Source organism: Amphibalanus amphitrite, unplaced genomic scaffold, assembly GCF_019059575.1.
Source record: "Amphibalanus amphitrite isolate SeventyFive unplaced genomic scaffold, NRLGWU_Aamphi_draft 000734F_arrow, whole genome shotgun sequence".
Taxonomy (NCBI): Eukaryota; Metazoa; Arthropoda; class Thecostraca; order Balanomorpha; family Balanidae; genus Amphibalanus; species Amphibalanus amphitrite.
The window spans coordinates 131,453-159,413 of record NW_024882228.1 but is presented as its reverse complement, the minus strand read 5'-3'; the positions used below and the strand labels follow the sequence as shown (position 1 = coordinate 159,413).

General features: G+C 53.8%; 1 protein-coding gene across 4 annotated transcripts; it reads left to right on the top strand.

Moving 5' to 3' along the window:
* Positions 1–715: 715 nt before the first annotated feature.
* Positions 716–16,192, top strand: LOC122365359 (PR domain zinc finger protein 1-like). Of its 4 annotated transcripts, XM_043336506.1 has the most exons (9): positions 723–889; positions 10,380–10,544; positions 10,853–10,972; positions 11,182–11,235; positions 11,731–11,856; positions 12,275–12,401; positions 12,720–13,693; positions 13,775–14,165; positions 14,530–16,192. In XM_043336506.1, the coding sequence occupies exons 2-9, from the start codon at positions 10,380–10,382 to the stop codon at positions 15,027–15,029; spliced, it is 2,457 nt and encodes an 818-aa protein (XP_043192441.1). In that variant the 5' UTR covers positions 723–889; the 3' UTR covers positions 15,030–16,192. The 4 variants fall into 4 exon arrangements, with proteins under 4 accessions (XP_043192440.1, XP_043192441.1, XP_043192439.1 ...); XM_043336504.1 differs by having other exon boundaries at positions 12,720–14,165; XM_043336507.1 differs by having other exon boundaries at positions 11,182–11,408; positions 12,720–14,165.
* The last annotated feature ends 11,769 nt before the right edge of the window (positions 16,193–27,961 follow it).

Below are 27,961 nucleotides of genomic sequence, written 5' to 3'. Positions count from 1 at the left end.
ATGATTTGTCCTCTTTCATCGGAAAATAGCCTGAACTCAGTTTTATCGGTTTTAACTGTGGGTTGAGTATTTTAGCTTAAATGTCAGGGAATAGGTATACAGCCCACCGCTAAAGTAATGTGTGGTTTTACCAACCTCAACGGATGGCTTTGACCGACGATTTTTAAATGCGGACTGATTGAAAAGAAGACGTCAATACTCAATAGATAAAGTTGTAGCTGCAAGGGTGAAGATACATGTAAGCTACGCTACATTTAAAGTATCGTTGCAGTTTGGCTAATCGTTCCTAGGCTTCAGAAGCAGAACATACCCATGACTGAAACCACACATTACTTCTGCTGTGTACTGTACATGTACAATGTTCTTCTAGTGCATGAATCAAAGCGTAGGAGCGCTGTTGTGCCCCCGAACTGCCCCCCTCCCCAGTGCAGTGAGGCCACTGCCAAGTTTCGACAGCGGCCACGAAGGCCAGGGCCAGTCGCCGCGCGCCGCCCGGCGGCCGGCCATTGACCGTGGAGACCCCCCCCCCCCTGTGCCGCGGGCCGGGGGGGGGGGGGGGGCGGGGTGTGGGTGACGCCAACCGGAACAGGAGACGAGCACCGGCCCCATCCAGGCCGGGCCGCGGCCGGGTTCATCCGGCGGCCAACGGAGGTCAGCCGGCAGGTGGCGCATGCGCACTGGCGCGGCCGCGGCCCCAGCGGCCGACCGCCGCGCCGGCCGCCGGCAGACAGCGTTTGGGGCCGGTGGGGCGCGCGGCGCAGCAGCGGCACATGTGAGCGAGCGTAGCGGACAGTGAGGGAACACGTGCACGAGTCGCAGTGGTGTACCAATAGCGATCAGCGCGACTGGCTTTGGAGCGGCGCGGCGGCGCCACGCAGGTTCAACAAAGGTGAGCAGCACTTTTTGATCTTAGTGATAACCATTCAACATTGCAACATCAACATTGTTGTGATGTAAAAATAGTATTCAACGTTGAGCGTATTATTTCATATCAATATCATAGATGCCCGCCAATGTTTTATTTCGTGATTTGTCTCCGAACATTGAAAGAGGTAAGATAAAAGTTTATGGTTTTATCCACTAGATTGGGGGCACATATACCTAACAATGTTTTTTTTTCGGTATGCGGGTGGTGGTTGACTGAGCGAAGTTCGCATGCAACTGTTTTGATAGTTACCCTTTCCTGCGTAGGTACTTTGATTGAACATGGATTGACGAAACATTGATTGTGGGCAATTTGTGTGAAGTTATTCATATTCCTATCAAAAGTGCAAATATACAAAAGGTATGAATCTTAAAATCATATTCATATGTGCAATGTTGGTTATAGAAAGCAATGAGCGTTACTGATAAACAGCTTATGGATGAGCCTATGGATGTTTGGTTTTCGGATTCCGTGCATAGTAGGTGTTTGTAGGTAGGTAATCGCGGTAATCGTACCATTTTAGGTACCGGTGAGGGGTGGCGTTGCAGCGTACTTTAATATGCAGGGAGCGTTGAGTGATACATCACAAACAATTAAAAAACGGTCTCTTTCTGTTTGTGTGTGGCATGTCAGGCAGGTTTCGTCCCTGTGGGTCAGGTCATGGAGCCTCGGGGACCTAAAGAATGCGGCGGCGGTGGGTATGCCGCTGACTGTGTATTGGTCAATCACCTCCCCTGGGCTGCTCTGTCGGCCGATGCAGTGGTGCCCAGGTGTATGGTGGCCGCGCCGCCCCTGCCGCGCCGGCCAGTGTCCGCGCCGGCCGCAAGACGGCGGCTCGCCGACCGGTAGCGGCAGCGCTTCCCAGGGCATGACCGGCCAATGAACCCATGCCGGTCGCAGGCGCCGCCAACAGTGAAAACGAAATCGGCTGACCGACTTACGGTACGGAGATTTGGACGGAGGGCCCAGCACTGCTCAGAAGGTGCACTGGCTCACTCACACCGAGAACGAAGGTGACTGATGTTTCGAGAAGATACAATACCTATTGCAGCACAACAATACTACCAGAGGCGAAGATTCAGATTTTTGCTTGCGTACTAGCGTGGGCTATTTGCACAAACTTCTCGTTGTGCTTGCAAATTGTAAGTGGCTGTGGTTCTGTGGCTCGTATTAAGATCCTGAAAATTGATAAATGATTTTCAAATGTGGTCCATGATTATCATGATTTCTTAGCACATTTTCTTTATCTCGCTAGCCAATTAGCTGAAAACCTAGAGGCGGTATAAAGGATAGCTCAAACTTTTTCCACAAATCCGAAATCCCCTGGGGCAGGGGCGCGTCATGGCTAATGTCGATTTCATCGAGTGCCCGCCGGTGACCCTGCGTCTGGTGCTGGTCGGTCTTAGTGCCGCACTCCGCGGCGGTATGGCCACGGATGGGGACAGTGGTGCCCCCGGGCCCCGGGCCCCGGGCCCCTGTTCACCCCTGCCGGCGAGAAGCGCCGCGCGGCCCCACTAATCGGCCATAAGGGCGGAGGTGGGTGTTTTGTGGCGGCATTTTGAACCGTGCGGACATCCGACCCAGCCGGTTCAACGTCCGAGGAAAGTGAAGCTCCGCCCGCGGCGGCGGCGGTCGGGAAAGTTTGGCTGGCCTCCTTGGCGGCGGGCGACTTTGCGCAGCTCCCGCTGGTGGCGGCCGTCCGTCGCCGTTTTCCGTCTCCGTCTGGCCGTCTTCCCGTCTGATCCGCTGGTCGGGTGCGCAGCTCGTCACTCTGGGGTCCCGAGATACCGGGGCCGCGCACTTGCACCAAACCACCAGCCTGGCACGGACTTTAAATAGCCGCTGGTGCTTGTAACTATGCTCGTTTGCCTGGCATATTCTCGACATGCACCATCTTATCCTTATTGTGACCTGCGTATGAAGGGAAGACCTCCTCTGTAGCGCGGGGGCCGACGCTCGTGCACTTCCGTCTTGGTGCTGGCCGCGCCGATACGCCCGCCTGCCGGCCGGGATAGCGGCCTGTGCTGCGTCCAGCTCGTCGGGGTAGCGCCGCGCCGAGCGTTGCACTCGCCGTCCGCTCGACCTTGCGCGCCGCCTGCAGAGCCGCGGCAGTGGGCAGAGTGACGCAATCGGCCGGTGTTGGTCGGGGTGAACGGCCCCCTCCGGCCGTCCTGAGCGACACGGTCACACTGCGGACACAGCGGTCACACTGCGGACACACAGCGGACACACTGCGGACACAGGCTGTGCCGTGGGACGCGGGGCGGGTCGGGGAAGCAGAGAGCGAACGGTGGGGGTGCTGCTGGCTCAGGTCATGAACCTGTGTTGATGGAGAGACGAACGGACGACACTGCTAACACAGGTGGTCAGCCTACGACTCATCGTCTTCAGGTGTCTCCTTATTCTGTCGCGTTCTAAGAAAGGTGTGTCTGCCAGCAGAGCCAGGAGACCATTATGTTGGAGGATAGATGTGATGGGAAGTAGCGGCGGCGGTCCGTCCGGCTGAGCCGCTCTCGGCGGGAGCGGGCAGCGCGCCGTCCACCACTGCGGCGGCGGCTCTGTGCGCACTCTGCCCGGCGGCCCATGCCACTGCTCGGCGGCTCTGTCCCCGGTCAGCGGTACCGTTAGCCGGCGCCGCCGCAGCCGACTTTCGTTCTCATTCCAGCCGGCGTTGAAAGAGAACCACGGCGCCATGACTCCCGCCGGCGGACAACGGTATCGGCGGATCTGGAACAGGTAGAGAGTTCAACGCCCGCTGGCTCGGCGGCGCCGGCCGCCGCGCGCGCTGACACATATTCGGCGACGGCCGAGCTCACAAAAACCGCGCGGCGGCCGCTGAATGGAGGTCACCGGCGGCGCGGCCGGGTCACCGGCGCCGGGCCTGCTGTCGCCATGGGTCACCGGCGCCGGGCCGAGAGTCGCCCATACTGAGACCGCGCTGCTACCGGCGCCGGGCCGAGAGTCGCCCATACTGAGACTGGGCTGCTACCGGCACCCGGCGTATACTCCCGGAGAGCTCGGACGCAGAGGACCACATTTTTTCCGCTGCTCTTCACCATTCCATCAATGGTGGAATGCTCGGGTTTTCTAAATTAAGATCACAAAATTTTTCAATAAGTTTCTGACGATGATCACCTGCTATTTTTGTTACGGATGGCGCAAGTTAGGTATGGTCAATCAAGATCAGCGTCGAAAAGGAATCGAAATGTCTTCAAAGGAATGTAAATTACGGAAAACACTGTAACCAGGAACACCTACGGCCGGTCGGCCGGTCGGCTGGTGGTCGGTGGCTCGGTGTCGGGGTGGTCGCCCACGCCTCTGACCCATCGTCCAGCTGACCTCCTACCCCCCCCCCCCCACCTCCGTTCGGTGACGGGCCGGCGGCTGCGCGGAACCGATGACGCACCCGCCGGTCACAGAGACCGATAAACCCTCTCGCAGATAACGCGTGCAGCTGCGAGTTCACTGGTCTATTGCGAAATCGCAGGTTAATTCTGGAACGCAACAGAGGGCGGCAGTGTCACGGAACGGAATCTGTATTTTAGCTCTGTGGAAAGAGGGATGTAGGAGAGTGTGGCACAGGCCCTGATTGACAGCAGTCGGTGCTATTTATCAATCATTGCCGACTCCGTCGACTCGGTTGACTATACGGCAGTTGGTGTGTCGGGTGGCAGCGAGGTGAGCGCTCAGTGGCCCGTGGCTGGCTCACGGCGCGGCGCAGGGTGGGCGGTCGCCGTCGCCCGAGTGTTGTGTACCAGATGACACCGTTATCGTCAGCGGCGGCGGCGCGGCGGCCCGTTCGCTGACCCGCGCTGGCGGCGGCGGCCGGCCAGTGAACCCGCCGCAGCCCGCCGGAACCGTAACCGCTCCGAGCGGGCCTCTGTGCCACATCTGCCGGCCGCCGCGCCGCGCCGCCGCCGCCGAGAAAATCGAAACGGCCGCGCCGGCAGAGCTGTTCTCCAGAGCTCACCAATCAGCGCTGGAATACTGACCAACAGCAAATAATAAAAAAAGTTAATGATTTCGCATAGTTTCATATACGGTCTGGAATTGTTAATCTTTGTATTGTAAATTTACTGTGTAATTTTGAATGTCGTTGTCCCAAATTGTGGCTCTGCTAAGAAAGTGTGTGGCTGTGAGTGTCTGAGACTGACTCTGCCCCTGTCCGTCCGTCCGTCCGTCTTTTTGTCGCTTCCTCCCTCCCTCTCTCTCTCTCTCTCTCTCCTCTCTCTCTCACTCTCTCTTTCCTCTCCCTTTCATTCTCAACCTCACTCTCCCTATCTTTCTATACATAGGTACCGGCGTATAGGCACATTGATTCTCAGATAAAATACTTTCCGTTTCTACTTTTAATTCTTCTCGTTGAAAGCTACTCACTTGTCACTACACAGTACACAATACTCTGTCGACATTTTCACATTTTAATGCGTTTTGGTTTATTTTCGAAAACCTGGCCTGGCTTTAGATCGTTAACATTTCTTTACTATTCCTTTTCACCCACGCAATTGTGCTTTTCTCCAAGTTTTCCCGAAGTAACTTCTGAAAACAAGTCTGATCCTCTTCTGGTGTGTCTTCTGGTTCAGTTGTCGGAGGATCGTCGGGCATTGGTGGACTAAACCTGAGGCCCTGGCCTACCCCCTGCCACCGTACTGTAGCCCCGGCCCGTCTGGAACCCTCTGGCCCGTCCTGTCTGTCCCCCGGACCTGTTGTGCACCTCGGACACCGTGTGTGTAGACGGGGGGGGGGGCGCCTCACTCGCCGGCTCGGCGGGGACCTCCCTCACCCGCCGGGGGCTGTAGGTGCCCCGAACTGTACGGCGCCTGAGTTCCGGGCCGGCCAGCCGGGGCTGTTTTGGCGGCCGCGCACAATGACCGGCTGGCCGGCGCGTCCCAGGTCCAGGTCCGGGAGGGAGCCGGCCGCGGCTAACGGAGCTGGCCGCCAATGGGGTCAGCCCGCCGCGCCGGCCGGCCGGGAGGGGTGGACACAGGGTCCCGGCCGGCCGGGAGGGGTGGTGGACACTGGGTCCCGGCCGGCCCAACCCCGTTACACAAACACCTTCTGAGGATGGCCGGCGCGGAGGAAATGGAAAAACAGACCGCGGCCTCAGAGGTCGGAGAGGGGGGGGGGGCGGAACACCTGGCCGCCGGGTCGGGGTCCGGCAGCCGGCGCTCCATCCGCATACCACGGCGACTCTGAATCACGCTGCGCTTCCCGAGAGGGCGACACGACGCCGACCGGGCGACCCCCCCCCCCCCCCCCGTGTACCGCCGCGCCGACCGGACCGGGCGACACCACAGCCACCAGCGAGCTACCGCGCGAATAGCGGCGGCCCCGGCAGACGGTCATAGCGTGCAAACGGGAAGTGTCGTATGGACGTAAATATTCTGTTGCAGCGTTGGTTTTCAGAATTCCGTGGCAAGTACCTGTCGTGACTTTGAGTTTCACCTGGATGAGTCGATGGCAACCATCCACTATGCGATGCCCCTCGGTGAGCGTTACTGGGTATGGATGTGTCATGTGAGGCAACTTTCTTGGAAACTAGGATGACTACACTACAGAAAACACTGTGTACAAAATCACAAAAATGCTGCACAAACTTCCCACTCCCAAGTCTAGGTTCAAGCATGAGGTACTCAGTCACCAATATAGGGAGTGCACTCAATGACCTTGGGAAATGTCGGTGACGCGAAGTTTGCTGCGCGGCTCGCCACTTTCGCCTCCAGTGGTTCGAACTTTCCTGCTGCGCGCAGCTGCACCGAGCTGCGTGCCGAACCCGTCCCGGGCCGCCGGCCCGCGGCATATGCGCCGCAGAGTTGTGCAACTGGCTGCGCGGCGGGCCAAACAGACGGCGCCCATCAGCAACAAGGACCAGGCCGGCAGGACGGGGTGGGCTCGCCGAGGCTCGCTACGACGTCATACGTATATTTGTGTCCGGACCTCATACACAATGCGCATTGCTTCTGATAATGCGGTGGGCCGAGCCGTACTTACGGACAGAAATACGGAAGCACGGGTATTTTTCAATCGTAAAACTGGTCGGTGACGGCGCGACAGGCGCGGTTGCTGCACTGGGCAGTGCCACAGGACACCCCACTGCAGTCTGCCAGTTCACTTCCGGGCGGCGGGGCGGCGCGCGCGGCCACCCCACCCCGCCCCGCGCCGGGCCCAGCAGCACATGTGCGTCGTTGGGCGCCCGCCGCCAAGGTCAGGGCGGCCGGCCGGGGTCATCGGCCGCGGGGCCGCGCCGGCCGCGGCCGCCGGCGCCCTGTAAACAAACGGCCGGCCAGCCGGCGGCGAAGGACAAGGTCAGCGCCGGCCGCGGCCGCCAGCTGCGCGCGCGCCGCGCGCCCGTGTCGTCAGGCGAGTTCAGCGACTCGCTCCCGAGCCGGCGCTGGTCAAGGTCGAGGTAGGTCGGACGGTGCAGCCGCTGCGCCCACTGCCCAGTGGCGGTGCGTTCCCCCGGCGCCCGGCGCAGCGGCGCGCTGTGCCGTATGACGTCAGTGCACGTGGTTGCGGAATACCTACTGTTTCTGCGTTCTAAGGTTTCATCAGAGCGGCCAGCGATTGTCAGATGGTTTGCAGCGGCGGTTGGTGCGCTACGTCGCAGCTATGCTCGGACGGACGAGGCTCCGCAGCAGGCCGTCTACCGGTGGCCGTCCTCGGGGCTCGGACCAGTGACACTGGTGCCGTGACGCCGCCCGGGGGCCCCGCAGCGGCGCTGGTCGACCGGGCCCCCGGAGCAGCGGCGCGCCTCCCCGGCCGGCAGCACAGGTCGGCGGACGGTCCCACAGACACCGGCGCCGGCCACAGACACAGGAAAAACGGCCGGCAGTGCGGCCCGCGGCTGACGTGAGCACGTGGCCGCGGTGACGTCGGCGCTGCCGGCTGCGCCTGGTGCCGGAGTCCACTGCAGGCACCGGGACACGAACGGAAGCCCGGTGGGCCTGCAAGCCCGCCGGCCGAGCAGCGATCGCACCTGTTCTCTTCCGATTGAAATGCTAGCTCTGGAGTGCTGTGCGAGGGGCCCCTGGCATAATGGGCATTGTTAATGCTCGTGAATTTCCGTTGTGACGAGCCACTTTTCGGTACGTCATTTATCTTTCACTTTCAATGGTTGCTGAAGGTAAACACTATTTATTTATTTATTTATTAAACATCATCAGATCGATCCACTATAAGGCAGGGCTTTTCTCCGATCATCGTCATAACAGTACGAAACACATGAAGATGACAAGTAAACTAAGATCACAGTAGCGCGATACAATGACAATGACAGTAGGTAAATATCCTACCCAACGGTACCACTCAGTCGCAGCACGTTCCTGATCTTGGACTTGAACACTGACTTACTAAGGCCAGCAAAGCCATTGTTCAACGCTGTTCGGTTGTACAGGGACGCAGCACGGTACGTAAATCGACGCTTGCCATGGTTGTTTCTTACACGTGACAGAGCTAATAGGTGTGATTGTCTAGTATCCCGACATACGTGTTCGTGGTTGTAAGAGAGATAAGAGCGTAAAAGATGAGGCTTTCCAGATGTAAGAATGCTATGGATCAGTGACAGGTCGGCATGTGCTATAAAATCAGCAGCAGGCAGCCACGCAAGTTCCTCGAGCACATCAGAAATGTGCTCGAATTTCCGTCTCCCGGAAATAACTCGGGCTGAAAAGTTGAAGACCTTCTGCAGCCTGGCTATGGCCGTGCGATTGGCGCTACCGAAGACGGGCGCACAGTAACGTATGTGTGAGAAAACGAGAGAATCGACAAGGCGAGGTAAAACAGAGTGTGGAATGATATGTCTGATGTGCATGAGACCGATAAGAATGCCGAAACAGCGGTTGATGGTGGTATTGATATGCGATTCCCAAGAAAGTTCAGAGTCCATGACAACTCCTAAGTTCTTCACTGTGCTTGACAGAGGAAGTGTTTGACCCATAAACTCGATCTGAGGTGGTTCTCCGATCTGAGACAGCTGGCGACGGTCGCCACACATGAGCAGCTCCGTCTTGCTGGCGTTCACCATCATGCCGTGCTGGGAAAACCATGTACACAGCACGTCTAACAAGCTCTCCAGAGACAGCTTCAGATCGGGTAGTCTGCTGCGAGGACCCGTGATGGCCACCTGGGTGTCGTCAGCATAACGAACTGAGAAGGTGTGGAAGTCGTTGATGGTGGATGGTATGTAGCAGCTGATGTTGTTGCTGACGATGTTGAATAACAGGGGCCCAAGGCAGGAGCCCTGGAATGTGCCGATGTCAATGGGTAGGGGGTCCGAGAAAGTGTCTCCCAGCCGTACGCGCTGTGTGTGGCCTGACAAATAACTCCTGATCCATCCGGTTGAAATCTGGAGCTGTTCTAGGCTAGTCAGCAGTGTATCGTGGTCTACGACATCAAAACAACGGCTGAGGTCGATTAGTGCGAGAAGAGTTACCTGGGACTGGTCCATGCCGTCCAGGATTTGGTCAGTCATGGATAAAAGAGCTGTGGTTGTGGAATGATCTGACATAAAACCATGCTGTTCCGGACTAAAAAGGCAGTGATGTTCAAGGTAAGTACTGATCTGATGATGAACTAACTTCTCGATGAGTTTGCACACAGTTGGCACATTGGTGATAGGTCGAAAGTTCGATGTCAGTGACGGGTCTCCTCTCTTATGGAGAGGGATAACAACCGCTCGCTTCCAGCTAGCGGGAACGTGCTCTGTGACTAGACTAGTATTGATGATTCGTAGTAAATGGCGGCCGATGTGGTTAAAACACAGCTTTAAAATCCTAACTGGTATGTCACCCGGCACGCATGTGTCCCTATCCGGCATACTAAGGATCACTCTGTGGAGCTGGTCAAGCGTGACTGGTATGATGTGTAGAGCCCCTGTATGGATGCGAGGGAGCCTAACATCCAGCGGCTGGCGACCAGAACGTTCAAACTCTGTCACCACTGCGTCACGAGTAGACCTGCCTATAGAACAGAAGTAGTTGTTAAGCTCTGAGGCAGTTAAGCTGACAGGAGATACTGAGGGACCGCGCTTAGGTGCAATAACTGACTTCAGTTGCCTAAATAGACCAGAGGCAGGGCTATTACGAACACGTTCTGCGATGTCATCTCTCCTATCCTTACGAATTGCTCGCTTCGTCAACACATTCAGCCTATGTTTCGACACACGTCAATTGTTTCGCACAATGAAGTACCAATTTTACCTACTTGTTTTACGATGTGTAAAACTCCGTATCACTGCTGATCTGTGGATTTCCCGGGCTCAAACCGGCAGCCTGGGCTGGTGGATGGCTACGTGCACTGTTGGTGCAGTCATATCCATGTTAAGCCCAGGCCGGCCATGCCCAGTACCCACTGCAGTCGCACCCCCGGCCCGGCCAGCCCAGCTCAGTCAATGTCGTCCGCTGCAGCTGGACCCGTCGTTCGGCCGCGCCTGACCTGACGCCGTCTGCGCCCTCAGATGCCCACCTCGGAGACAGAGGACGCCTGCTGGAACCTGGAGGAGCTCAGCGAGAGCGAGTTTGACGCGCGCGCCACGTTTCTGGTGCGCGACTCGCCGGTGGCGGAGGGCACCGAGCAGCGCGCGCACGCCTCGCTGCCCAAAAACGTCACCATCAAGGAGGGGGTGAGTAGCGCCAGCGGACAACGCCGAACTGACCAACGCAACTGGGGCCCACTGATTGAGCAGGCATTGCACCGTTCAGTGTTTGCGATTAAGTCCTCTTACTGATAGGCTGGTATTTTGTTTCATGTGCCCATGAATGTATGATACTGATTTGGAACACTTGCTGTCGCAATCATCGCGAACGCTCGGTTGCGATACAACTAGACGGGTATTTGTTAAGGTCTGACGTGAATAGTTTTTTAGATAGATGTCGAACCTTATGGCGTACCGCGACGCCCCATCACCGGTTCCGTTTGCCTTTGGCGCAGGTGTCGGGCGTGCGCGCCAAGATCGGCCTGCCGCAGGGTACCCGGTTCGGCCCCCTGGTCGGCGAGCCCCTGCGGAGACACCAGGTCTCTCCGACGGCCATCAAAAAGTACTTCTGGAGGGTGAGTACTGAACAATGGGTGCGCGTGTACGGTACGGTGGAGGGCGACGTGCGTCGCGCCGGCTCTGGTGACCGATGCACGTGACATGGTGTTGGAATCTATACTCCCCTGGTGTCGGTACAAGCTTCCTGGTGTCTGTACCAACTCCCTGGTGTCGGAATCTACTCCGCTGGTGTCGGTACCAACTCCCTGTCGTCTTCTCTGTGCAGGGTCTCTCCGCTTTGCGCCGGCTGCGTCTGCGGAAGCTCGCCGCCAGGCTGCAGGTACTGCTTGTTGATAGCCGGACTGGCCTGTCCCGCCGCGTGCCCCACGGGAAGGGATTCACCAGCATGTCGGCCCGTCAGAGGGGTGCAGCACGCCCGGCACTGCAGCGGCACGCGGCACGCGACCGTCCACTGCCCGCACGTGCAGTGTGCGCCCCCGCGGACTGATCACGGTGCGGTCACAGTCAGTGTCCCCCGCGCCTCTGGCCCAGTGCCGACGTGCTGGCTCGCGACTCTTGGCCGGCCGGAAGGCTGAGCTCACGCCGGCCGCGCCTGCACGTTTCCGGCTGTATTCTCTGCCTTGCTGCGCCTTCGCTTCGCCTTAGTAACTTCCAGTCATGCTAGTGCGTCTATTTCAGGGATGTTTCGCAATATGGGAACCCGGAACTGGCGACCTGTTAAAGGTCACGGTGCATCTGAACCGAGTCGGATAAGAGTTCATATTGCCGCTCCGCTGCCGCGCCCAACTGACCCCCTCGCTCTCCCCCTCTCCAGGTATACACATCGAGCGATGACTACTACTTTTTGGACGCCCGTGACACGAGCAAGTCCAACTGGATGCGTTACGTGAACCCGGCGTTCTCTCCCAACTCGCAGAACCTGGTGGCTGTTCAGCACGAGGTAAGCCTTGCGATCGGTCCGGGAGGGGGCGCTGTCCTCAGAGCGGGCTGCGCGGCACAGAGCGGTGCGCGCTGCCAGGGCACACTGGGGAGCTCGGCTGACCTGAACGTCAGGTGACGGGCTCAGGGTGTTCTCAGGGTATTTCGATAAAGTCCACTCGCTATTATCCTTCGTGTGCTGGGCTCCATTTCGAATTATCTTAACGAACCATGCACGAGATGAGTTGCGGTTACGATTTTAGCGCTCCTTCAGTATTGATGCGACGACAGTTGTGTCAACGCTAGTCAGTGATAACCAGCATCATCACATGGAAGCTGATGAATCTGGATGATTGGCGACGTGCTGGCAACCTATGCTTTTACCGGCCACACTGCTGTTTTCTTACTCGCTTTTACAGTTTGTACGTCTTTCCTTTCAGCAAAACATCTACTTTTACACGATCCGCGACATTGAGCCGGGCGAGGAGCTGCTGGTGTGGTACTGCCGCGAGTTCGCCCACCGGCTCAACTACCCGGTCTCCGGCTCCCTCATGCTCGACCAAATACGTGAGTGTAGCCGAATTGCCTCCAAACTCTACCCTTATCCCATGAATGAACAAGATATTACTTACAGTTAGACGTTACACATTAGGACATTGTACGGATCCACGCATGTAAAGATAGCTGAATCGATGGAAATTGCAAAGCATAGATAGTTAGCTGATTGAACGCGTAGTGCGCGATGTGTTTGTCGTTCTTGTTTATACATCGACGATCGACGCTGCGTAGTGCGTACAGCACACCGTCGTACGGCGGTGTCTGTTCAGCGCCGGATTCATTCAGTCGTTACGGTGCTCCCTGACGCGATGAATCTCCCTCCTACAGAGCAGCGTGCGAAGGCCGCTCCTGCGGCGGGGGAGGAGGTGAAGCAGGAGACAACGGGCGCCGAGACGGCCGGCCACGCGGCGCGCCAGCAGACGTCGCCGGTGCGCTCTGACGAGGGCTACCTGAGCCACGAGTACCAGCCGGACTCGCCGCACCACGAGCCCAGCAGTGACGACGACTGCGACAACAACTACGTGCTCGACTTCAGCAAGTCCGGCAAACGGCCGCGAGACGAGGACGACTCGCGAAACGAGTTCCGCAAGGTCAAAATCAAAATGTCCAAGGCGTACCACATCAAGTCGCAGAACGAGGCGGAGCGCCGCCGCCAAGACTCGACGTCGGTCGAGTCCCACGACGAGTCGGCGCCGGCGCACCACAGTCCGGCCGTCTACAGTCCGCCCATGACCAGCACTCCGGCCAGTCCGCGCAGCGCCGAGCCGCGCCCCTCCAGTCCGCGCTCACCGCCCACCTATCACGTGATGAGCGCGCCGCTGCCCCCGCAGCAGTCGCCGCCGCTGCCGCCGCCACCCCAGCAGCAGCAGCAGCAGCATGTGCACGTCAGCGGCGGCAGCGAGGGTGTGCCCGACCAGAGCTGGGTGTCGGAGGCGTACCGGGCGCGGCCGTACGGGCGCGCGCCGCGCTCACCAGAGGCCGACTCTCAGTACCACCAGGTGACGGACAGCACCCAGGTGGGCAGCGGCAGCGGCAGCGGCCACCCGGCCGGCCGCGAGTTCCAGGAGCGCCTGCGCCGCTACGGCGTGGACCCGGTGGGCGCGCGGCCCAACAGCAGCCTCCTGGAGAACATCCTGCTCTACAAGCGGGAGGAGGAGCCCGTGCCGCCGGCGCGGCTCATGGAGCCCGTGCAGGTGATCGTGGCGTCCGAGTCTGCGCCGCAGCCGGACTCTGTAAGCTCGCCGACCGACTACTACTACCGACACGCCGGCCAGCGCTACCTGGACTCCATGCAGCCCAGCCCGGACTCGAGCTCGGCGCCGCCGGTGCCGCGGCCCTCGGCGCCGCCGCCGCCGCCGATCCAGGCGGCCGCGTGTCCGGCGCCGAGCTCGTCCAGCGCCGTGTACCCGTGCTTCTCGTCCTACCAGTACCAGTACAGCCCGTACCCGTCAGACGGCTACGGCCGCGCCAACAGCGTCGGCTCGGCGTCGTCCCAGGTGTCGCCGGGCTGCCGGGGCGCGCCCTCGCCGGCGCTGGGCTCCGAGTCGAGCGAGCCGCGGCCGCGCGGATTCCGGTCGCTGCCCTACCCGCTGGAGAAGAAGGACGGCAAGATGCACTACCAGTGCAACCAGTGCCTCAAGACGTTCGGTCAGCTCAGCAACCTCAAGGTGCACCTGCGCACGCACAGCGGCGAGCGGCCCTTCAAGTGTGAGGTGTGCAGCAAGAGCTTCACGCAGCTGGCCCACCTGCAGAAGCACAACCTGGTTCACACAGGTGAGTTCAACTAGTCCTGCAAAAACTGGCGGCTCGGGGGGGGGGGGGGTAACGTCTTTTTCCGCCCTGTGGTGAGCGATTCGGCTTGCATGAGCCGGTTGTGGCGCATGATATTATTAGTCGGGCTTTCCGAGCCGTGATGACAGGAGGCTGTTGGATGAATGCCTCGTTGTTTTAACTATTTTGATTTGCATTATGACGCCACTGCACTGGTGCTCGTTGCGATGCGTTGTCTTTCTACTCGTGCTATTCCACTCGTTACCTGCACCATTTCCAGTACAGCGCGAAATCGTTTGCGCTCACATCATCGATGCGGTGGATGCGTGTAGTTTCAGCTAACTGATTGTGGCGCTCTATCCGACAGGCGAGAAGCCGCACGAGTGCCGACTGTGCAGCAAGCGCTTCAGCAGCACCTCCAACCTCAAAACACACATGCGGCTACACTCTGGCCAGAAGCCGTACGTGTGCGACATTTGTCCGTCCCGCTTCACGCAGTTTGTGCACCTGAAGCTGCACAAGCGGCTGCATACCAACGAGCGGCCGTTCACCTGTCTAACCTGCAACAAGAAGTACATCAGCGCGTCCGGCCTGCGCACTCACTGGAAGTCGACCACATGCAAGCCGACGGCCGAGCAGGAGCGCCAGCTGCGGGTCAGCCGCGAGTCGGCGGCGGCGGGCGGCGGCTCGCCGCGGCCCGGCTTCAGCCCGCGGCCCGACCTGGAGCTGATCGAGCTGAGCAGCGAGGCGCTGAGCCTGGCAGAGGCCGAGGCGTGGGCGGGCCGCCAGTCGCCCAGCAGCTCGGCGCCGGCGCCCCGGCCGTCCGTCATCGACACGTCGCAGCTGCACGTCATCGAGTGCTCGTAGAGACGGCACGGCCTCCATCGCCGCGGCACTCTGTGTGTGCCTGCACGGCCTCCAGCGCGGCGGCACTCCGTGTGTGCCTGCATGGCCTCCAGCGCCGCGTGCCTGCACGGCCTCCAGCGCGGCGGCACTCCGTGTGTGCCTGCACGGCCTCCAGCGCCGCGGCACTCCGTGTGTGCCTGCACGGCCTCCAGTGCCGCGGCACTCTCTGTGTGCCTGTGCATTGACTCAATTGTAAACTTCGTGGCATTGTACAGTATTTTTTACACTTTACAATTTACGCTATCGCTATGCTTGTTCTGTTGTTCTTAGGTGCAATATTTGTAAAGGGTTGGGTAGTTGTTATAGTATGATGCCAGTATGTCTGTACTTAAAGCAATACTATTTTCTTTGGGCAGTTACGTCCTGGATGCTCGGATGCTAGGATGACAGTTTTGTTTCACGGCTACTGCGAGTAACAATTGATTAGTAATTATACTGCAGCCTTGCCTTTTAGCTATTATAATAGGTGAAACCTTTTGTGATGAGGTGTACTTTAAAGTGCACATAGGACTGAAGAGTGATGTCCTATTAAACGGCACACCATTTTCTCTGAAAATTATTTGGAAACTGAATGGCATTACCTTTGCTAGGATTGCGCTCTATACATGGCCATGAGCGGTTCTACTAAGCATATTCCTGTTTTTTTTTCTGAACGCTGGCCAGAGCGAATTGCAAGCTTTACCAGAGAATATTGGAGACTGCTGCATGTTCTGCTATCAAATTTGATGCTATGTTTGTTAATCTGGTTCTGGTCAGATTAACTGTATTGCTGCGAAAGGGTGTGGTAGGGTAATGGAAAGTGGGAAGGAGTTTGTACATTTTATACATAATGAAAGCTGTCGTTGACTTGGGCATTGGACTCTGCTCTGTCTCTTGTTTCCTTGGTTGCTAGTGTCTGTGTAGACAGGCGAGTACAAACTGTAGACTGAAGGATGTTGATCTCAGGCCGGCCGTGCCGCCGTTGTTTTGCTCTTGTTGCAGCTCATTGGCTTCGCTCCGTTCGTCTCTCCCGAACGTTCATCGTTGTAGGTGGTGCGTTGTTATTTATTTTGCGGCGTATAGAGATCACAGTGTATAATATATGTATGTATTGTATGCGCATAAAATAAATTACCACGTATTACCATGCTCTATGGTACAGGGACCCGCAGTGGCTACCGCAGGTATGTATGTACAGTAGGTCTACTAAAAAAGTCCCCCGCTCCAGAGGCGGCCGGCCGGCCGAACCCCCGGATTCCAGCCCCGACTCTATTGCGCAGGCCGCGGCAGTGACACGGGTCAGGTCGCGGCGCCCGGCGAGTGAGTCAGTTGGCGGCGGCCGGCCGTCGAGTGAGGACGCCGTGTGTGGGGCGCGGAGATGCTGCAGTGCAGAGGAGGGGAAGATAGGGACTCCGCACGATGCCGCAAATGATGTCTTTGTGATCTAATTGAAACACCTGCGGAGTGCGGTGCATATCCTCCCTTGCCTCATTCCTATTTTATCATAATCCTTCAATAATCCGTAATGACCATTCAACGCAAGCAAGCAAACAAAACAACCCGTTTAGTGGCGACATCATCTCGGATAAAAAAGCGACAGTGATGATTAGAATAGACTTAGCGCGAGGGCAAATCGAGGGGTATTATGTGTTACGGGCCATATACTAACTTGGGCAGTATGCAAACTACCCGGGCAGTATGCAAACTACCCAACAGCCCGGGCAGTATGCATACCACCCGGGTAGTAGGGGAAGTTGGGGGAACGCCGAATACTTTTTTTCTGACGCCCGTAGCACGCAAGGTAGACAACATAAGCTATTCTTGTTGGCGTCATTCGAGAGGCCAGTCTTTTGCCTTTCAAACATACCAGGCGCATTTGATGAATTCGCATACCGTTAAGCGCACAAACTAAAAATATCAAAGAAGTGACTTTTTCGGCGTTGCCCCGGACTGCGGGGAAAGCCGAAAATGGGATAAATGATCTACGGGGAATGCCGACATTGATGTTTTGCCATTTTATCTCAAACGTTATCCATGACACGCGTTTTAAGAGCTTGAGGACGCGGTGCACACTGGAAGTTATAATTGTGTGATATAATAAGAAAATGCCAGGTAAATCATTCCTTATATGTAACAGGCCGTTGTGTCGGCTGAAAGTGTAATTTGTGTGACTAAAAATACGCGTTGCTATTCTACAGCAGTAAAGTCCACGTAGCGTGCTTTTAACACGTGCGTAATCGCACGTTTTCGGCATTACCCCAGCCAGCCATACTTTCATTTGCAGGCCCATAACTTTTCAACGTGCTGTATAAATTTCAAATAGGCAGCACACTTATGCAAAGACATGCTAAAGATTACTTGACCGAATTGGCCAGACAAACGGTAGCATAATGAGTAAGAAATACAGCTTCAAAGGCACGTGTAGTACAAGGGAAACGTACCTTGAAAACGCTCTTGGCGCCCTCACAGCCGAAGTATTCCAAATGACGACTCGTAACAAACATGCGATAATTGTAGTCACTTAAGCTTCAGAGCATCACTGACAGGTGGCATCCATGTCTAAAGGCCGCCGTCCACTGTGCGGAACGCGTGCGGTCCGTACGGAATTTAACACAGAACCCTATGGGCGCATCCGGTCCGTACGGAAATCGTGTGCGCTCCGTCCGGACCGCATCCGAACGGCAATCAGCTGTTGATTTTCCGTCAGCTCTCCGCATGCGTTTCGGATGCGGTTGCTACGGAGACGGAAGAGTGATGTCCGACGCATTGAACTTTTCTGCGGAAAACGCATCCGGAACGTCCGGAACAGACGTGGTTTGGGGCCGTATCGGAGGCAAACATTGTGAATTGTACGAAGAATTGGAACTCGATCATCATGAAGTAAGTAAAAATTATTTCCTTAGAATGGCAAGAGTATTCGCTGCTGGTTACTTGCAATATTTAATTTGGTAATAAGTGATAGGAAACATTTATTAGCTCTCCGCATCCGGACCGCATCCGGACCGCATCCGGACCGGATGCGGCCAGCGTGCGGCGACATTCCGGACGGACTCCGGACGGAATTCCGTCGCAGTGGACGGCGGCCTTTACGGTTTTCGAAATATCTCGAATTTCGGCTTTGCCCCAACTCCGGCATTGCCCCAACTTCCCCTATGCATACTACCCGACCACTTGGGCAGTATGCATACCGCCCAAAAGCCTGGGCAGTTTGCATAATGCATACTGCCCGCTTCTTGTATTAAAGTTGTGCATTCCATGTCCATTTTCAAAATATTAATGACTATCTAAGTAACGTAGTTCAACCGCGAAGTCTTTTTGCCGTCAAACGTGATTTATCGATTGAAGGGTGGAGTAAGGATTGGAATATAACGGCTTAAAATTATTTTCCCATAATTTTATTGTTAATTAGCCAGCGGCCAACAAGCCATTTTCATCTGAAATGACGAAAGATCTATAGTGTCATTACTCGATTTGGTTTGGCACTTGGATCTGTAGAGGGCATTAATATAGTTTCAATAGCTAATGTTGCATGCCCATTTACATGTAAGACGTCACAAATTATTATGGTCAGGTTACCAGGTCAGAGGCCAGTTTTGCCAACAGAAAAATAGCCGCCTGCCGGATTTTTTTTTTTGTCTAAAGACCGCATCACATATGAGCATTAACGGTATAAAAGCCCTATCCGCTGTGGCCATCGCGGTTACGCGCCGTATGTGAAGCGGTCTTTGGACAAAAAATTCCGGCAGGCGGTTATTTTCTGTTGGTAAAACTGGTGACCTTGACCTCAGGTCAAATTTTGAGCTTAGATCAACTTTGACTGCTTATTCCAGAAACCTCTAAAAGAGCTATCGAATACACTGTTTCATGGGCAATTTTGTAAAAAAAAAAATGAAAAAGGCGAAATTTAACCTATGATGACCTTTGGTGCCCCATTCTTTGACCTGAGGCCAGTTTTACCAACAGAAAAATAGCCGTCTGCCGGAATTTTTTGCCTGAAGACCGCTTCACATAAACGCGATGGGCATATAAGCGGATAGGGCTTTACCGTATGTGAAGCCGTCTTGAGCGAAAAATTGCAGCAGGCGTCTATTTTATGTTGGTAAAATTGGCCTCTGACCTAAAAAAAAATGACTAGAGTAAATTCGTCATGATTTTTTTTACGCAATTTCGAATGCCGGTAACCGCATCTTACATGCCGCTTACTCCTGTGCCGCGGAGCCGAGCAGAAGTGTTCAATCCCCCCCTCCCCCCAGCCCGGCACGGCTGGCGACGAGCACCGCCCCAGCGCGGGTTAAAGCGTCTGTCATTGACATGTATATTATATGCGAGCTATTGCATTAACTAGTCTCACGAGCCACGGTCAGCATATTGCCCGAGTAAACATCTTGCCCGTGAGCTGAAAGGTGGGTAGTATGCATACTACCCGGGCGGTATGCATACTGCCCAAGGGGTCGGGTAGTATGCATACTACCCGGGCGGTATGCATACTGCCCGGGCTGTTGGGTAGTTTGCATACTGCCCGGATAGTTTGCATACTGCCCAAGTTAGCATATGACCCGTAACATATGCATCACATACCGAGTATTTCATTCCCATCTAGCGAATTAAGATTGGGGATCTTGCCCAACAAGTCAGCGGCCGTTCTAGACACAGATAAATACTTTCTTTTCGGTCGCATCATTATCTGCAATAATTCGAAGCGAGGTTTAACCCTCGCCGGCCGAGAAGAAGGGGTGGATGCCGCCACCATGTATTTTTTTGCGGTAGCTCCAGTCGTCAAACTTTCAGTACCTTATTATACATCAATTTGACACGTTCCCTGAAAATTTGAGCGAAATCCGTCGGAAAAGTTCTGAGAAATTGACCTTTTAGTGACGTCATGTTCGACATTTTCGCTTAAAAAACGGCAAAATTTCAAACGCTGCTAACATCTTCATTTTTCAAGGAAACAAGACGTAACAAAAAAGGTTATACGTGATTCTGCTTTGTCTATCAAATGGTTATCTCGGTGTTTTGAAAATTTTGGATTTTGGCCCATTTTTTTCTAAAAAAAACTGACTTTTTTTGGGAAAATAGGTATAAAATCCAAAATTTTGAGTGTATCGAAAAAACCGGAATATATGTCAGAGAAGTGGTCAATGTGCACCTACAAGCCAATTTTTAGAAGAATCGGCTCAAAATGTGGGAGTTATTCAAAATTTTATGACGTCACGACACGCAAAAAAATTGAAAAATGATTTTTTGGAAGTTCTAGACCTCGTACGGAAACAAAAATAGCACCATTCGATTCGTCGTGAAAAACTGCATCAGATAGACACCTTCTTAGGCCTTAACCCGCGCCCCGCTGGGCTATTCAGCCATACGCGCCCTGCTGGGGGGGGGGGGCAGATTCTGCCCCCCCTGTCTAACTTCCGAACCGATGGTCGTAGAAAGACGGGGAAAACGGCAATCGAAAGCTCTCAACAAGGCGGATCTTAAGAGCCCAATTTTTTTGCTTAAGTAGGTCAGAGGTCAGGTCAAGGTCAGGTCAAGGGTACAAAATGCAAGTTTCTACAGTATCGGCCTTGCACCGTAGTTGCCGAAGAATGGACTGAGACTGATTGCCCAAAACGTGTTCTTAGACTACCAAGACAATATTCGTTGCACACAATGGCATTCAAAGGTCAAGGTCAAGGTCAGGTCAGGTCAGGTCAGGTCGTCAAAAACAAAATATAGAAAAGGGCATGTGCGACACATGTTTTATGGGTCATTTTACTCATGGAATTCAATAGGCACACTCAATAAGTGATATGGACCACCTCTGGATGAATTTTAGGTCGAGGTCAGGTCAAGGTCAGGTCAAGTGAGGTCAAATTTTGAAGTTGGTTGTTAAGGCCTAAAAAGGTGTCTATCCGATGCAGTTTTTCACGGCGAATCGAATGGTGCTATTTTTGTTTCCGTACGAGGTCTACAACTTCCAAAAAAAATCATTTTTCAAAAAATTTGTGTGTCGTGACGTCATAAAATTTTGAATAACTCCCACATTTTTGAACCGATTCTTCTAAAAATTGGTATGTAGGTGCACATAGACCACTTCTTTGACATATATTCCGGTTTTTTCGATAAACTCAAAATTTTGGATTTTATAAATATTTTCCCAAAAAAGTCAGTTTTTTTTTGAAAAATTTTGGCCAAAATCCAAAATTTTCAAAAAACCGAGATAGCCATTTGATAGACAAAGCAGAATCACGTAAAACCTTTTTTGTTACGTCTTGATTCCTTTAAAAATGAAGATGTTAGCGGCGTTTGAAATTTTGCCGTTTTTGAGGCGAAAATGGCGAACATGACGTCACTAAAACGTCAATTTCTCAAAAATTTTCCGACGGATTTCGCTAACATTTTCAGGGAACGTGTCAAATTGATGTATGATAAGGTACTGAAAGTTTGACGTCGCTGGCGTAACGCGTTTAGAAGTTATTGGCGAAAAACGGGAGGGGGGGGGCAGATTCTACCCCCCCCCCAGCGGGGCGCGGGTTAACAACCAACTTCAAAATTTGACCTCACTTGACCTGACCTTGACCTGAAATTCATCCAGATGTGGTCCATATCACTTATTGAGTGTGCTTATTGAATTCTAAGAGTAAAATATCCCATAAAACATGTGTCGCACATGCCCTTTTCTATATTTTGTTTTTGGCGACCTGACCTGACCTTGACCTTTGAATGACATTGAATGCAACGAATATTGTCTTGGTAGTCTAAGAACACGTTTTGGGCAATCAGTCTCAGTCCATTCTTCGGCAACTACAGCGCAAGGCCGATACTGTAGAAACTTGCATTTTGTACCCTTGACCTGACCTCTGACCTACTTAAGCAAAAAAAAATTGGGCTCTTAAGATCCGCCTTGTTGAGAGCTTTCGATTGCCGTTTTCCTCGTCTTTCTACGACCATCGGTTCGGAAGTTAGACAGGGGGGCAGTATCTGCCCCCCCCCCCCTCCCCCCAGCAGGGCGCGTATGGCTGAATAGCCCAGCGGGGCGCGGGTTAAAATCAACCACGTTTTCAGGTCAGGTTACTTAACCCGCGCCGGGCCGGTGCTCTGAGATTCCGCGCCGGGCCGGGGGGGGGGGGGGTGTCTGAACACCCCCCTTCTAACTCGGCTAATGGGCCACGTAGCGACACGCGGTAAGCGGCAATCAAAAGAACGTCCAAAATAAGGTCGAAAACACTTAAGTCATTTTTTGGGTCAGGTCAAAGGTCAGGTCACCAGAGGTCACCAAAGGTAAAATGTTGACTATTTCAACATTTTGGAAACTGCCAACGGCTATCTCGGGAACCGATAGAGCTACAGCGCCGCGGAAAAGCGCATTCGATAGCCCTTTTACAGGCCTTTCTGAGTGATGTTCTCAGATTTGACCTCAGGTCAACGGTTAAGCCTCCAGAGGGCAAAAACTCCAAAAATAGCCGTTTTTACGAAAAGCGTTTTTTTCGGCGATAACTTTTTACTCAAAAGAGCCATGACATTACTTTTGCCAGCATCGTGTTCCTCTCGTCGAGACGCGTCGAATGAACAATAATTTGACCTTGAAAGGTCAACTTGAAAATTTGACCTCAGGTCAAGGACCTGACCGGAAAAGGTCATGTTGCATATCAGTCGATCCGCAACGTCGAGGCAAACACATCTAAGGCGTTTTCAGCGCTCTAGCACGCCTCTACTACGCGTTCACTCCGGTATGGTGGTATGTACCGTAAAGTGGGGCTATTTGAGACAGTACGGTACTAGTTTAGTAAAATTGCTGTAAAATTAAAACCGTTTGATATTTTAATCAATTTTTGCTCAGGATGATGTAGAATTCAACGGTGAATACCTACCATGGATAGGATTTTTTTTGAAAATTTTGAATAGTTTTGAAAGAAATTTGGCATTTAACAAGAAATACAGAAAAACACAATTTAAATGTTAACACTAGAATCGAGTCGATCGAAACAGATATATTCTTACACGAAAATACCTAAATGTCACAGGATTTGGAATCACACTCTTATAGTAGCGTGCGCTTTCAGATGACAGTATCCTCCACCTCCCCCCAAAGCCCCTCAGGGGGCGGACGGCACAATGGGTCGAAGGGACTTCCTGTTCCGTACCACCATACGGCCGGATCCGTCCAGGCGCACAGTATATTGCCGGATTGGACACAGAAGTCTGGTCACTACTCCGGTTCTGTCCCATCGTTTCGTCACTGGATCTTAAACTCGAACCAGCTGCCCAACTGAGAGCTTGGGTAACGTTCTGCTGAATTTGGCTTCATCTTGCAGAACTTCGCCCCTGCGTGCCATCTCCTTTTCTCTTATCTCCAAGTGGTCTGTCCAGTGCTGACTGATCCGCAGCTCGTCACCGGGCACAGGGACACCGCTCCTCAACTGCCGTCCGAGAAGGAGCTGCGCCGGGGATTTCCCACCGTCTCGCAGAGGAGTGTCGTGGTACTGCAAGAATGCCAACACCACTCGCTCCGTGGCAAAAGTCCCTGTACCACTTACGTTCTCACGGAGAATCCGCTTTGCCGTTTTCACTGCTGCTTCTGCTCGGCCGTTTGACTGGGGGTAATGTGCAGGGTGTCTGTCGAATCTCGACACCCCACCGGCGGAAAAAATCCTTCATCTCACAGCTGGTAAGACTTGTACCGCCGTCTACTGAGATCTATCTGCTCTGGCACTCCGTGTTGACAGAAGTATGTACCTGTGCAGCATCGGCATCAGCGCACTCGACGTGAAGCTCCAAAGGTGATCCACTCTTAGCCACCCAGTGAACCGATCAGCATACACCAGGTAATGCCGATTTCGTATCGTCATGAGGTCGGTTACTACCTGCTGAAAAGGGTAATCGGGTGGAGGAGTCATGATCAATGGTTCTGCGCTCTGAGAGGGCGCAATGCTGTCACACGCAGAATACTGGCGTCTGCTGTTCTCAACATCACCATCGAAACCTGGCCAGTACACCGACTGTCTTAATATCCTCAGCATACTCTCCGCACCCTGGTGAGCTGCGTGCAGATTCCGCGTCACCTACTCCCGCAGGCTGGAAGGTATCACCAGTCGCAGAGGACCGCCATCAAACGTGTAGCAGAGTATGTCTGGTATCCACCAGACAGAGCCTGTCACGTACTACCTACCTTGAAGAACGGTTTCAGCTCACTGTTTTCCTGAGAACAGCTGTTTGGCCAGCTGTCGTCACGAACCCGCTGTCTGACCATCTGATAGACGTCATCTGTACTCGTCGCCCATGTTTGACCGTCTCTTGATCGACGGTCAGAGCGCAAACAGTCTCCTACACCGACGAGACTGCCGCTACAGTCAGCTCTTCTTCCAGGGCCGAGTCGGCGGCAGACGGTGCAGCTCTCTCCACGGGGTAACTTGATAGTACGTCAGCCATCGAGTTCAGACGGCCGGGCCGGTATCTGATCGTGAATTTGTACAAAAGTCTTCTCTTTTAATCGGAAAAGCCGAGGGTTTGTGAGGCTCTTCAGTTCCCTGTCGCTGAATATCTTTACCAGGGGCCGATGGTCAGTGATCACTTCAAGATTCGGGCATCCCAGAAGAAAAAGGCGCGCCTTCTGCAGCGCCCACACGACCGCCAAGGCCTCGCCCTCCACCGCTGCATATCTCTGCTCGGCGGGCGTCAGAAATCGGCTTCCACAGAGGGCAAGCTTCCAACCTTTAGGACAGCAAGCGGGCAGGCCACTCGGGGGTCGAACAGTCACACCACTGCTGCAGTACTACGAAACCGATCCCAGCCTTGCTCCAATCCAACATCAGAATGGTGGGCCGTGTCTTGTCGTAATACCAAAGCCCCTGTTCCACTAGCTTGCTGACCATCATCTTTACCTCCTCCAGACGTCTTTTCAGCTGCTCGTCCCAGTAGACCTTCTTCGATTGTGGATTCTTCAGAAGGTCCCGAAACGGCTCCATGATAGTCGCTGTTGCCATGAAGGGCGCCATCTGGTCGATCAGCCCGACAAACGACCTGATAGCAGTGATCGACGGCGTGTCCGGCATCGGAAAACTGGCAATGGAAGCCAGCTTCTCGGGCTAGGGCTGGTGGTACGATTCCCAGCCGAGACGGTATCCGACGAAGTCGACTTCTTCTTTTTTTTTGCAGAAGCTGAATTTCTCCGGTGACAGCGTTATCCGTGCCCGCGCACATGTCTCCAGGTACTCCCAGCAGTGCCAGAAGGCTTGTTCTACACTGCTGTCGTAAAGGAGGACGTCATCCACGCATTTGAATTTCCTGGGGATGTCCAGCATCGCGTCGTCATATCGCTTCGTGTACGCATCTAATGCTGAAGAGTGTCTCGTCGGCGCTCGCAGATATCTGTATCTGCCCCACGGAGTTATGAATGTCGTCAGCGGCCGGCTTTCCACTGCCAACGGAACCTGATGGAAACCCCAGAACGCGTCCAGTTTGGTCTTGTAGCAGTGGCTCGGCACCGAAGAGGTCATGTCGAAGGGAGGTCGCGTATAGTGTGTTTCACGCTGACACCACTTACTCAGCTCCTGGAGGTCAACCACGCGGCGGGGCTGTCCATTAGTCTTCGGAACCACCACCATCTGGGCACACCAAACAGACGGCTCGCCCGCCGGCACCTTCTCCAAGACACCTCTCCGAACATCCTCGTCAAGCTGAGCTTTTATTTCGGCTTCCCAATGCTTGCTGACCGGGATCGGTGTGTGCCTCACATGAGGAACAGCTCCAGGCAGCAGGTAACTCTTGTGAGGAGTTGTGTAATGTGTTCATCGCGGGCAGTCTGTCTGCGCCTGTGTTGAATACAGTAGGCGCGAATTGCTGTTTCAGAAACTGCTCCAGCTGCTCCACATTCTCTTATGTCGGGGCATACGGCAGCTGCCCCGGTCGAGAGGGCATGCCCTCGTCTTGACACGCCCCCGTCTCAGCCTCCATGTTCGCGATTGTCTTCCTTGCTGGATGCTGTATGTGATGCGGAAACTCTGCATCTACCAGTCCCAGTGATTTGCAGGTCTTCACAGACAAGAACATGCGTTCTACCAGTGCTGCCAGATGGGGAGGGCTGTAATCCTCCAGATCAGATACAAAAATCCTCCAGATTCCTCCAAATCCTATTGGTAGATATATAAAGGCGGTCTTGGACGCTGCGGGGGGCTATACCCCCAAAAAAGTTTCACCAAATTCTAAAAACTCATCGAATTTCGAATCCTTTCGCACTGCTGTGCAGGTTGAAAGATACTTTTTCTAATAAAAGTTGTTAAGTTTTCGTTTTTATCCTAAAAAAACGAAAATTTTCGTCGATTTCGGGCGCTGCAGGGAGGCCGGGGGCATTTGCCCCAAATGTCCCCCTTAGATCCGCCAGTAGTTTGGTACCCTCGTAGATGCTACAGACTGATGCATTCTGCAGTCTCACGGTGATAAGGACGTGATATATCCTAACGGGTAGGGTGACGCTGGGCAGGAAAATGCCTTTTTAGTCTTGAATGTGTTATATTTTCCCATGAAATTGAATAAAATAATCGGGCGAAAAATCCTCCAGATTTTCCTCCAGAATCAAAAATCCTCCAAAAGCGAAATTTGTCCGCAAATAGAGTTCAAAATCCTCCAGATTTGCGGAAATCCTCCAAATCTGGCAGCACTGCGTTCTACTCCGTGTATGAAGTGTACGTTCTGATCGGTGCTGCGATCCCCCAGCCGCATCGTGCACTTCTTTGTGCCAAACACCTTGTGAGCGCCACCTCCTGCGTGACGTATTGTAGTGCTGGGCTTGTCCAGGTCTCTTACCCTGAGGCCGAGAATGGCCACCTCCTTTGGACCGGCAACACAGCACTCGGCCCCGGTGTCTGACTTGAAATTCTGGTTACTGTTTGCTGGAACCACAGTAACTTCAACTCCCTCCAGCTTCTCGTGGTTCGTCACTCCTTTTCGGACGTGCAGCCGGTTCATTGACGACCTGAACTGATTCAGGTTGGGTCCAGACTGTGAGACACCACTCACGTTAGAAGACCTCACTGGCGACTCTTCCACAGTGTTCAGAAGCCCATTTGCACTTGGACACTGAGACCGGAAGTGTCCTTTTCCTCCGCACTGGTAACATTGAACGTACCTTCGCCGATTCCTTGAGTTGGCGCTGTTTTGCCCAAGGCCATATATAGAAGGTACAGTCACTCCCCCGCCGACCAATCAGAGACAGATCCTGAGTGACGTCATCCCTGATGCTCGCAAGGGGTACTCCATTCCTTAACAACGTAAAAATGGCAAACTTCATTTGAAGATTATTGATGGTACTTTTCACATATTGCTCAACCGTTGATGTCACTGGAAAGCCCAACTAATTTTCTAGCGACAAAAAAGAGCAGCAAGATGCTAAGAAATGGCCGGTTTTGAAGATAAACGCGATTTAAAAACCCTCTGCAGTAGCAGAAAAGCAACGTAAAAACGCATCGAGCTTATATTTTTACTATTATGAGCAACCAATCACTCACAAAAGGCCTCTACACCAAGGCCCTAAAACTCTACACCACGCTCGGCGCTTGCTCGGCGCGGTTCATTCCCATGGTTGAGCCCCATGGTTGAGCCCTGTAACTGGGGGCTGTAACTGGTGTGACTTTTGGTAGCAAGGAACTTCTCACATTCTAGACCAAAAAAATATATCTTATGACACCGAAACTGCAATAAAACATGCTTATTTGGAAAGAAAATTCAATTTGTATTATGATGAACACCTTTTATGAGCCCATCTGCGGTAGGTTTACCAACTATGAATGTTTTTGTTCAATACTGTTTGGTACCCAAAACTTTAAATTTCAAATTTGGAAGGAAAATTGACAATGAGCCCCAATTAGATGAGCTTTAATACTTATTACTTGTATATGTTATATTCTGTGCATTTTTGCATATTTTGGTGGTTTATTAAA

Bases quoted from the DNA above. Each gene is read 5' to 3' on its own strand.
- LOC122365359 (XM_043336504.1), top strand. From the start codon at position 10,380: ATGCCCACCTCGGAGACAGAGGACGCCTGCTGGAACCTGGAGGAGCTC. The intron at 10,545-10,852 runs GTGAGTAGCGCC...CCTTTGGCGCAG, and splicing joins ACGTCACCATCAAGGAGGGG to GTGTCGGGCGTGCGCGCCAA. The intron at 11,857-12,274 runs GTAAGCCTTGCG...CTTTCCTTTCAG, and splicing joins TGGTGGCTGTTCAGCACGAG to CAAAACATCTACTTTTACAC.